At 44.7% G+C, this 12,350-nt stretch overlaps 1 protein-coding gene across 1 annotated transcript in view; it reads right to left on the bottom strand.

The window, feature by feature from the left end:
• NAAA (N-acylethanolamine acid amidase) overlaps nt 1-12,350 on the bottom strand; it is a 67,391-nt gene that overhangs the window by 27,639 nt on the left and 27,402 nt on the right. The window contains exon 3 of the mRNA XM_040417953.1: nt 3,060-3,186. Coding sequence (XP_040273887.1) covers nt 3,060-3,186 — 127 coding nt within the window. The remainder of the gene's footprint in view (nt 1-3,059; nt 3,187-12,350) is intronic.

The raw sequence follows: 12,350 nt of genomic DNA, 5'->3' as shown, positions 1-12,350 counted from the left end.
ACAGGGGGGTGATCAATGACAGGGGGGTAATCAATGACAGGGGGGTGATCAGGGAGTCTATATGGGGTGATCACCACAGTCATTGATCACGCCCCTGTAAGGCTCCATTCAGACGTCCGTATGCGTTTTGCGGATCCGATCCATCTATCAGTGGATCCGTAAAAATCATGCGGACATCTGAATGGAGCTTTACAGGGGGGTGATCAATGACAGGGGGGTAAAGCTCCATTCAGATGTCCGCATGATTTTTACGGATCCACTGATAGATGGATCGGATCCGCAAAACGCATACGGACGTCTGAATGGAGCCTTACAGGGGCGTGATCAATGACAGGGGGGTGATCACCCCATATAGACTCCCTGATCACCCCCCTGTCATTGATCACCCCCCCTGTCATTGATCACCTCCCCTGTCATTGATCACCCCCCCTGTCATTGATCACCCCCCCTGTCATTGATCACACCCCTGTAAAGCTCCATTCAGACGGCCGCATGATTTTTACGGATCCACTGATAGATGGATCGGATCAGCAAAACGCACACGGACGTCTGAATGGAGCCTTACAGGGGCGTGATCAATGACTGTGGTGATCACCCCATATAGACTCCCTGATCACACCCCTGTCATTGATCACCCCCCTGTCATTGATTACCCCCCTGTAAAGCTCCATTCAGATGTCCGCATGATTTTTACGGATCCACTGATAGATGGATCGGATCCGCAAAACGCATACGGACGTCTGAATGGAGCCTTACAGGGGCGTGATCAATGACTGTGGTGATCACCCCATATAGACTCCCTGATCACCCCCCTGTCATTGATCACCCCCCCTGTCAGGCTGCATTCAGATGTCCGTATGATTTTTACGGATCCACGGATACATGGATCGGATCCGCAAAACACATACGGACATCTGAATGGAGCCTTATAGGGGGGTGATCAATGACAGGGGGATGATCACCCCATATAGACTCCCTGATCACCCCCCTGTCATTGATCACCCCCCTGTAAGGCTCCATTCAGACATTTTTTTGGCCCAAGTTAGCGGAAATTATATATATTTTTTCTTACAAAGTCTCATATTCCACTAACTTGTCAAAAAATTAAATCTCAAATGAACTCACCATACCCCTCACGGAATCCAAATGCGTAAAAATTTTCAGACATTTATATTCCAGACTTCTTCTCACGCTTTAGGGCCCTTAGAATGCCAGGGCAGTATAAATACCCCACATGTGACCCCATTTCGGAAAGAAGACACCCCAAGGTACTCCGTGAGGGGCATGGAAAGTTCCTAGAATTTTTTATTTTTTGTCACAAGTTAGTGGAAAATGATGATTTTTTTATTTTATTTTTTTTTCCTTACAAAGTCTCATATTCCACTAACTTGTGACAAAAAATAAAAACTTCCATGAACTCACTATGCCCATCAGCGAATACCTTGGGGTGTCTTCTTTCCAAAATGGGGTCACTTGTGGGCTAGTTATACTGCCCTGGCATTCTAGGGGCCCAAATGTGTGGTAAGGAGTTTGAAATCAAATTCTGTAAAAAATGACCAGTGAAATTCGAAAGGTGCTCTTTGGAATATGGGCCCCTTTGCCCACCTAGGCTGCAAAAAAGTGTCACACATGTGGTATCTCCGTATTCAGGAGAAGTTGGGGAATGTGTTTTGGGGTGTCATTTTACATATACCCATGCTGGGTGAGATAAATATCTTGGTCAAATGCCAACTTTGTATAAAAAAAATTGGAAAAGTTGTCTTTTGCCAAGATATTTCTCTCACCCAGCATGGGTATATGTAAAATGACACCCCAAAACACATTCTCCAACTTCTCCTGAATACCGAGATACCAAATGTGTGACACTTTTTTGCAGCCTAGGTGGGCAAAGGGGCCCACATTCCAAAGAGCACCTTTCGGATTTCACCAGTCATTTTTTACAGAATTTGATTTCAAACTCCTTACCACACATTTGGGCCCCTAGAATGCCAGGGCAGTTTAACTACCCCACAAGTGACCCCATTTTGGAAAGAAGACACCCCAAGGTATTCGCTTATGGGCATAGTGAGTTCATGGAAGTTTTTATTTTTTGTCACAAGTTAGTGGAATATGAGACTTTGTAAGAAAGAAAAAAAATAAATCATCATTTTCCGCTAACTTGTGACAAAAAATAAAAAGTTCTATGAACTCACTATGCCCATCAGCGAATACCTTAGGGTGTCTACTTTCAGAAATGGGGTCATTTGTGGGGTGTTTGTACTGTCTGGCCATTATAGAACCTCAGGAAACATGACAGGTGCTCAGAAAGTCAGAGCTGCTTCAAAAAGCGGAAATTCACATTTTTGTACCATAGTTTGTAAACGCTATAACTTTTACCCAAACCATTTTTTTTTTTTACCCAAACATTTTTTTTTTATCAAAGACATGTAGAACAATAAATTTAGAGCAAAATTTATATATGGATCTCGTTTTTTTTGCAAAATTTTACAACTGAAAGTGAAAAATGTCATTTTTTTGCAAAAAAATCGTTAAATTTCGATTAATAACAAAAAAAGTAAAAATGTCAGCAGCAATGAAATACCACCAAATGAAAGCTCTATTAGTGAGAAGAAAAGGAGGTAAAATTCATTTGGGTGGTAAGTTGCATGACCGAGCAATAAACGGTGAAAGTAGTGTAGGTCAGAAGTGTAAAAAGTGGCCTGGTCTTTCAGGGTGTTTAAGCACTGGGGGCTGAGGTGGTTAAGTATGACACTTGATATGGTTTCAAGTGCAAGTAAAGGTGCATCTCATCTGTGTATGTTTACTGGGGCTTACATGTAAGGGAATCCTTAGGCAGTTTTTTTTTTTTACATTTTACTGAACTTAGGGTCCATTCACACGTCCGTAGTTCTGGGTCCGCATCCGTTCCACAATTTTATATATTATATATAGCAAACATAAAACAACACAAAAAAGTTTGTGCGAATGATGGGCCCAAGGTACTCTGGTGGGTAGACAAATATACATATAGTACACAAGAGAAATTCCTCCACTGTCTGGAAAGTGTGTGTATACTGTACCTTCCCATTTTGTACAAAATCCAAATCAACGGTCAGTTTTTTTAATATATCAGGAAAGTCATAATCCAAGTTCCTTCCATGGTAAATATTTCCCTTATCATCCTGGGCAATAATACTTGTGCAAAACCTGCAAAACAAATTATAACTTGATTTCATATTCCCAAGTACCACACACTGACCACAAATTTATAGCACCTTTTTTCACTGGCAAAATTATGATCTTTATTTAAGGAGTAATCGTCGTTTCATTATTTATTTTTTTATAGATTAATAGTACAGGCGAAAACAAGAAACTGTAATATATCTAATCAGAGAAAAATACTTCCTTATCAGCCTCCTCTCCTGCTTCTCCTCATCTTCACTAATTCTCAATTCACTGCTCTGCTCAGATCTGTTAAATGATGACTGGCTACCTGTTCACTTGAGGACCAAATAACATAGAAGAAGCTCAGTGCAGATTGTTACAACTCCTAATTCAATTTTAACTGCATCAATTCCTATGCCCCCTCTAGTGGTGACTGCACACAGCCAGCTTTGTAACAAATGGGAAGCAGGAGATTTGTATTTGCGACAGTTGTGTGGTGTGAATACATTGACAAATATGGTGTTTAGAATGAGTGCCACATTTATGAAGCACTTGGTCCACTTTTTCTGACATAGAAGTCAGATAAAGTGGGTGAGGCCAGGTGTGGCTAAATAAAGAAAAAAAAAACACGCAAATTCACTTATACTAATCTTTTACTAGGTAACTGAGTGGGAAGGTTGGCACACACTAAGTTTTGGTTGATATATTGGTTCATACCAATAGGACCAAAAACCACCACACTGAATAATCAATATGAATAATCAAAGACCTTTATTAGTACACATCAATAATGTTAATAATATTAAAATAAATCACAACAGCGGTATACATATACAGAAAAAAGGGAAGTTACATGGTCATGTAGTAAGTAGCTTCATATATCACATGGGCTTAATACATCATAATAAAGCCCCCAAACCTATCATCTAATCACAAAAGGTACAGGTAGCCAGTAAAGTGCATAGAAAGAAACCAGAAAGCTAGTATAAGTAACGGATATCACGAGACAATAGGAAATAAAAGGCAGCCATGCATATAAACCACAAATGAAATCAAATATTACAAAGACAAAGCATAGCCCATAAGGAATGCAAAATACAGACCAGTGTGCCTCCAACCCTGATGTACATATACGTGATATATTGGTGGCCAGATCATTAGTGGCAATGTGAATGTAGTGCTGCACGGGAATACTTACCAAAAAGAAAGATCCAGCGGCAGTAGATTAGTGTCCTTCTCAGTGATGCCTCCTTCTTCATCTTCTGGGTGGACCGTGACGTAGACGGCACAGGCGCACTACAGAGGCCATCTGCCAGTGAGCCTGTGTAGTGTACTGCGCCGGAAGTGTACGGCACAGGTGCTCGAGACTTGGGGAGACATCAGGGCCAGGTGTGATGATATCTGCACTGCCTGTCAGTCAAAGTGATTGAGGCTTCGTCATTAATGGCTGTGACTGGAGCCTCTGGGGCTCATTTGCATACTATAAAACAGCACTTTTCTTGGAAATGCAAACCAAGAAATCTGTAAGTATGACACGTGTTTGTGCAGTGTATTTCTCGAAAAACATTGCAAACCTTCAGTTTCCTCTTAACAGATGAATGTATACCAACTGATCCATATTATGAAACACTAAATAATCCATGACTGGGGATGCAAATGTCTTACTTTTTTTTTAATCATACTTTTATTAGCCAAATGTAGTATAAACAGAGCCTTGCTTTATTTCTGAGATGTTGAAACGAGTGTAGCAGAGTTCTATGGTTTCACATTCTTTCGAGAAATGACATCTTTTACTTGCTTCCTCTTTCCTGTTTATTTTTAGTGTATTGCAGTGTGCCATCTCTTCTCAATAAGCTCAAATTATGCAACTTTCTTAACTTAGGGCACAATCGTGGGCGCAATTGCATTGCAAAGAATTCTTTCCATGCTGAGCCCCAGATATTTTCAGCCCTTTCCACTCTGCAAAAGTTTTCAACTCTTCCAGGCATGGCATTGTTCACATGTGTTGAATCTGGTAAGAATTTCAGCATGGATTCCATACTGAAATCCACTAGTATTCAACATCGAATCCAAGAGAATGGGGCACTATATACCTCATTTACATGCTCTGGGGAAAAAAACATTTGTGCAGATTTTTGTAAATTTGGAAAGAAATTTGGAAAAAATCAATACAAATGGTCTAGCTCAGTGATGGCTTATCCAATATACTCCCAAGAGTCAAAGGCATATGAACTGATCCCCTTGGATGGGGACAGAGGGAATAAAACTTAACATTTAATAGGTAATATTAGGATAAATGGCACAAAAAGAAAATATACAAAACACACATATATGACAGGCCCGCGTGGGCCTAGACAAAAGCAAGGTAATGCCAGTATAGAAAAGGAACGCTCTCACCCATGATGGACACAATGAATGGAACTTTTAAGAGGCAGAGCGCAGAGCGGCAGTTGTCCAGGGACGCCCACCTCTTAAAAGTGGCACTTTGAAGGTACTCATTCTCCGACAGCCTCTTACTACGCACCCAACGTTTTGGGCCTCACAGGGACCTTGTTATGCCTCATAGCTGCATACTATTGTGCTGACGCGGGCCACTGGCACACCGGCACTTTAGGTCCACCTGTGTTTGCTTTCGTTGTTGTTTGGTCCCACTGGCCCGACCACACTTCTCTCTTATCTGAGCTTGAATGGTCCCACTGGCCCACCCTCCTGCCTGTTTTGAGCCATAGCGGCCCTACCTGGCCCAGCTCAGAGTTATTAGCCCTCTGGCTTTATTGTTGCTATTTTCCTTTTCCCCTTTAAACTACAGGCTTGGTTTGCCTGTTACCCTCTAATATATATTTCCCCTGATGAGTTTTATGCAAATGAAACGTGACACGTCGGGAATTGTTTAGGGTATACCAGGGATACCGGCCCCCACCAGGGACAGGCATCCGGACGGGGTCGCTCCTTGCGGGGCAAGAACTCCGTGTAGGTAGGCAGGGTCTCATTAGCCCCCTCCCTGTCTCAGGGTCTGACTAGGGAAACCGTTCCCGACCACTGCCTATGCCTACAGCAACTGCTCGCTTGACATCTTCTCCGCATGGTTTCCAGTTATCACCAGCAGAAAGAAACAGAAGACGCTTTCCCAGGGTCATGTCGCCGCTGCACTACAGTAATACACTCATGTCGCCGCTGCACTACAGTAATACACTCGTACACTCGTATAGTGTATTACTGTAGTGCAGCGGCGACATGAAGCGCACGGCGTCATAGCAACCAATGACGCCGTGCGCTCCTGCTCTGAACAGGAATCCAGCCCGGCACACCACGGACCGCTCTCGGCCGCGGAACACGGCCGTGTGCATTCGGCCTAAACGAAACGGAAACGGAATGCATACGGAATACATTCCGTTTTTTTTGCGGAACCATTGAAATGAATGGTTCCGTATACGGAACGCAAAAAATGGCCAGTAAACGGGGAAAAAAAACGGTCGTGTGCAGGAGGCCTAAGATGGTCAACACCTGTCCTCTCCTAGAACATCAATGGTCATATGGGAGAACGGGGCTGGATGACATACTACAGAGGAAGGTGGGCAGGCGGCAAAACAGAACTGGAGGGGAAAGAGGGGGATGTGGGGACCAGTGATACGCCAACACGTTCTGGAGGGAAAGGAAGCTCCTTGTATTTTACTTATATTTTACATTTTTTTTGGGGGGGAAAAAAAGTTAAAAACAACGCTGGGGACCCAGGAGGTCATTAAAATACCTCTGGAGAACACTTTTTTTTTTTTTCACTCTTTCCACTGTAACTGGGGGAATCCACAGGAGCATTTATAGGGGAAAACAGCCCTCGTGGGGGCATGACACACAGGCAGAGCTGATCAGGGTCTCCTGAGACCCTGCTCTGTTCCTGCCCTTGCGCCAGACACTCTCAGCGGTCTTGTGACCGTCGGGACTAACACGCTCGTGCAGTGCTGTCCTCCTGGCAAAGGAGAAGGCAGAAGCGGTAGAAGGCAGAAGCAGGCAGACCTGCTGCTGCTAGATTGCAGGAGCAGGAGCTTTAATGCCAGCGCTGATCAAAGCGCTGCCTGAAAGTTTATATACGTGTTATGTGCACGGGGTATATGCAGATAGGACGTATATACCCAGTGGGCAGTCGGGAAGGGGTTAAACTTGCTTGCCTGTAAATACTGGCCTTTACATATGACTCCTATACTGCATTATTGAAGTTTACTTTAGTACTCCTGTGAACAATATGTTCCAATAAAGTTGCTCAGAGAAAAGGATTTATAACAGTAGATACAGGATGAGCTCAAGTGTGTCCATGTAGTCCCTGTACTTCATTGAGATATCGAACTCTACAATGTATTAGCTTATACCTATTCAATTGGAAGACACTTATATGACACTTCTGATCATTCCACAATAAAAACACAGCCTATAAAGCCAGCCAATTGTAGTCAACTCCATAACTATTTGAGTTATACACTGAAGAGCTGAATGATGAATATTTAGCAGGATGGGGGCTAGTACTCTTTCGGCAGCCGGATGTGGATTACTGCTGAGTGCCAGCCAGGCTGCACCTATTCTTACCTTGGTTTCAAGTTGAAAGTATAGGTGCAGACCAGCAATTCGCAGTAAACTGTGTGCAGTTACTTTGGCTTAGACTCACAGGTAACAGCACCCTTATGATAGCATTTTATAGATGTAAAATTTCAGATGCAAGAAAGTAGTCAGGGATTTATCATGCTTACACTCCATAATTCTGGCTTCAAAAAGTCACAAAATAGGGCTTTTGCGACTTTTTGCATTTTTAAACCACTCACTCCAGTTTTGCGACTTTTTTTGCATTTTTAAACCACTCACTCTAGTTTTGTAATGTGGGTGGAAAAGTAAGTGTGGTTAGCTATCGTAATGAGTTTTACTCAGATGTATAATTGAGACCTTTTTAAAAAGTCGTAAAAAAGTCGCATACTCTCTCCATGAAGTGTAATGATCAGCGGGTGCAAACCCACTATCCCACGTGACCAACCTCCTCAGAGGGGGATGTCTAAGTGCATCCCTCGTTCTTCACGATACCTCTGATGGTGAGAATAGACATTCCAAAGGGGTACACCAGGTGCTACTTCTGAGAACGGCTGGAACATGAGGGAATGGAACCTGGGTGTGGACCCATGGACTGACCTCCAGATGGTACGGTACACCCAGAGGGCGCTGGGGGGCCATAGGCTTATCAGGCAGTGGCAAGGCAACGTTAGAGTACAAGGTCTGAGGTCATGGCTGGCGGCAATATAGTGAGGTCCATAAAAGAGGTACAAGGTCAGGGGCAGGTGGCAGACAGGCAGAGTCCTTTAAACAAGATTCATGACATAGTAATCGTAAAGAATCACAGAAACACCTTTGCTAAAACGAAACTAGACTAGGTTAGGAACCAAAGTTGCTCAGGCGTCTTCCTGTAGAAAGAGTCGCCTTTAAATACATCCTGCAGACAAGTCATAGGCTGGGGAAGATAGGGGGCATGCACATGCTGCCTCACATAAGGAGGAAAGAGAAGCCTGCACACACCCTATATGCACACAAGCTCCGCTCAGAGCCATGCCAGTGGCAGGAGCGCAGACCACAGCTAAAAACCCGGCTGCCCGCGCCTGTCAGAATGGCATGCAGCAGTGGGGAGGAGTGTGGCCTGGTGCCCATATCTGTGTTTGCGGAAAGAACTGCAGGCACAGGGAGCCGGGTTAACAGGTAGAGGGTGTAGTAGGAAAACTAGAGTAGCTTTTCTAGACAAAAGTGTTAGGTTTAAAAGACAAATTTATCAAACATGTGGCATTTGATAAATGTGGCATAAACTACGCCAACGCAAAACTGATTTCCAATATTACCCTCATGTTTTTAACCAGATATTTATCCACTTTTTTTTCTGAAAAAACAAAAAGCAAGCAGTGACATTGGAATTTGCACCATGTATTATCATGATGACATATCTAATCTATCTCTTGCCCTTTATACTGACTCACATTGCTTTCCTATACTTTGGATACCTATTGGCTATATGGAAACTCATTATGTAAGCCTTTCTCTCCTCTATGCAGGTAAATCCAGTATCTGTATGTACGCTCCTCGTCATTAGACATGTCCTTTTTTGTAAGTATCAGTGGTACAGCAACCAGATAAACAGGGTCATAAAGCGTCGCAGCTTCCATATAAATTGCACACACAGCAGTGATCTCTCTGCTAATAGCAGCTTGGAATCTCACAGAACCTGTTGTATAAAACACAGTGGAGCAAATAGAAATGACCACACTATGTGACCAGAGACCTCGCACCTTCTGCACAATAACCTAACAATAACCTGCCTGACAACAGGTGTTTTGTTAGCGTAAGTACTTTAACCCTTTCAGGACCCTGCCATATATCACTTTAAAGGGATTGTCCGGGTTCAGCTCTGAACCGGACATACCTCCATTTTCGCCCTGAGGCTAGCATCGGAGCAGTTCATGCTCCGATGCTCTCCTTTGCCCAGCGCTAAATCGTGCATGGCAAAGGCATTTTCAGGAGTTCTGGTGACGTACCGGGGCTCTCCATGGGGCTGCCAGGAAGCCCGGTGACGTAACCGGCACTGATGGGCAGGCTTTAGTGCTGCCCTAACCAGTAAAACGGCTAGGGCAGCACTAAAGCACGCCCATCAGAGCCGGTGACGTCATCGAACACACTGCCGGGCAAAAGCTTCCGCCTGGCAGTATGTTATTGTAAACAAAAGAGCCCGTGCGATCTAGCGCAGGGCAAGTGAGCGCATCGGAGCATGAGATTCGGACATTTCAATTTCTCTGCTTTTAAAACAGAAAGTGTTACCTCATAAAATAGTTATTACTTTACATTTCCCATATGTCTACTTTATGTTGCATCATTTTGTAAATATATCTATTGTATAGACAGGCACTCTGCTACTGGTAACACTCGGAGAGGTAATAACGTAAAAAAAAAAACTTTTAATATACACTGCTCAAAAAAATAAAGGGAACACTTAAACAACACAATGTAAGTCTAAGTCAATCACACTTCTGTGAAATCAAACTGTCCACTTAGGAAGCAACACTGAGTGATAATCAATTTCACATGCTGTTGTGCAAATGGGATAGACAACAGGTGGAAATTATAGGCAATTAGCAAGACACCCCCAATAAAGGAGTGGTTCTGCAGGTGGTGACCACAGATTACTTCTCAGTTCCTATGCTTCCTGGCTGATGTTTTGGTCACTTTTGAATGCTGGCGGTGCTTTCACTCTAGTGGTAGCATGAGACGAAGTCTACAACCCACACAAGTGGCTCAGGTAGTGCAGCTTATCCAGGATGGCACATCAATGCGAGCTGTGGCAAGAAGGTTTGCTGTGTCTGTCAGCGTAGTGTCCAGAGCATGGAGGCGCTACCAGGAGACAGGCCAGTACATCAGGAGACGTGGAGGAGGCTGTAGGAGGGCAACAACCCAGCAGCAGGACTGCTACCTCCACCTTTGTGCAAGGAGGAACAGGAGGAGCACTGCCAGAGCCCTGCAAAATGACCTCCAGCAGGCCACAAATGTGCATGTGTCTGCTCAAACGGTCAGAAACAGACTCCATGAGGGTGATATGAGGGCCCAACGTCCACAGGTGGGGGTTGGGCTTACAGCCCAACACCGAGCAGGACGTTTGGCATTTGCCAGAGAACACCAAGATTGGCAAATTCGCCACTGGCGCCCTGTGCTCTTCACAGATGAAAGCAAGTTCACACTGAGCACATGTGACAGACGTGACAGAGTCTGGAGACGCCGTGGGGAACGTTCTGCTGCCTGCAACATCCTCCAGCATGACCGGTTTGGCATTGGGTCAGTAATGGTGTGGCGTGGCATTTCTTTGGAGGGCCGCACAGCCCTCCATGTGCTCGCCAGAGGTAGCCTGACTGCCATTAGGTACGGAGATGAGATCCTCAGACCCCTTGTGAGACCATATGCTGGTGCGGTTGGCCCTGGGTTCCTCCTAATGCAAGACAATACTAGACCTCATGTGGCTGGAGTGTGTCAGCAATTCCTGCAAGATGAAGGCATTGATGCTATGGACTGGCCCGCCCCTTCCCCAGACCTGAATCCAATTGAGCACATCTGGGACATCATGTCTCGCTCTATCCACCAACGTAACGTTGCACCACAGACTGTCCAGGAGTTGGCAGATGTTTTAGTCAAGGTCTGGGAGGAGATCTGTCACAGTCGTTACCTTTGGCTGTGACCTTCTGTCTATGCTCTCGCTGCAGCTCCGTTCCTGTGTGTCATTTGTGGTTATTTATGGGTTAACTCTCCTGTGTGCCTATTAGGAGTTAATCCTCTGTCTGCTCCATGGGTGTGGCTTCTCTGCTGCACCCATGGAACCTGTATATAAGGCTGAGGTTTCCTCAGTTCTGGGTCATCTCTCCTGGTGTGTGTTGTCTTGTCCTGCTCCTTGTTTGTACTCACTCTCCCATGCTGCTGACCCATGGGATCCGTGTCTGTCTGTCTGTGCTCTGTGGGTTTCCCTACTTGTTCATTGACGTCCTCTTTCCCGTCCTCTTTGATGTCCTCTTTCCTGTGTTTCTGTTATCTGTTCTGCCAGTTATGTTTTAGTTACCTTGTGTGAATTCATGTCTCTGTTCAGCAAGCCCTTGTTGCACCTTTCTTTGCAGCAGAGTGCCATGAGTAAGGCCATGCAGTTTACTACTGGTGGAGCAAGTCCTTCTCTGCTCATTGTCACTCCTGTTTCCTTGCTATGTATTCCTGCTTGTGTTATTAGTTGCCCTGTTTGTATTTGCCTGTCTGTTATGTATGTCTATGTGCCGTCGGTACCTTCTGGTACCTGTTGTCCATTCGTTCCTGCTGTCACTGTCTAGTTCACGCTCTGGAGTGGACCCTGGCAACTTCCTGCTGCAAAGTCTAACCCTACCATCTGGGGCCCTAGTGAATACCAGGAGTTGCTTAGTCACGTCCCTCTGGAGTATTACTAGACAGTGGCGCAGTGGGGGGTTTTCTCCCACTGTGCTGACGGTACATAGAGCTCATGTTTTGTCTGTGCTGCCTTCCTTGGTTTTTGTTTGTGCAATAAACTCTTGTGTGTCTGCACCTGATTTCTGTTGGTTTATTGCTTGACGACGCGGTGGTCTCTCCTGGGACCTCCAACTCGTGACAAGATCCCTCAGGAGACCGTCCGCCACCTCATCAGGAGCATG

The sequence above is a fragment of the Bufo bufo genome, chromosome 2 (genome assembly GCF_905171765.1).
Source record: "Bufo bufo chromosome 2, aBufBuf1.1, whole genome shotgun sequence".
In the NCBI taxonomy this organism is placed as follows: domain Eukaryota; kingdom Metazoa; phylum Chordata; class Amphibia; order Anura; family Bufonidae; genus Bufo; species Bufo bufo.
Note: the sequence above shows the minus strand (reverse complement) of the source record. Positions and strands in the feature narration are given on the sequence as shown.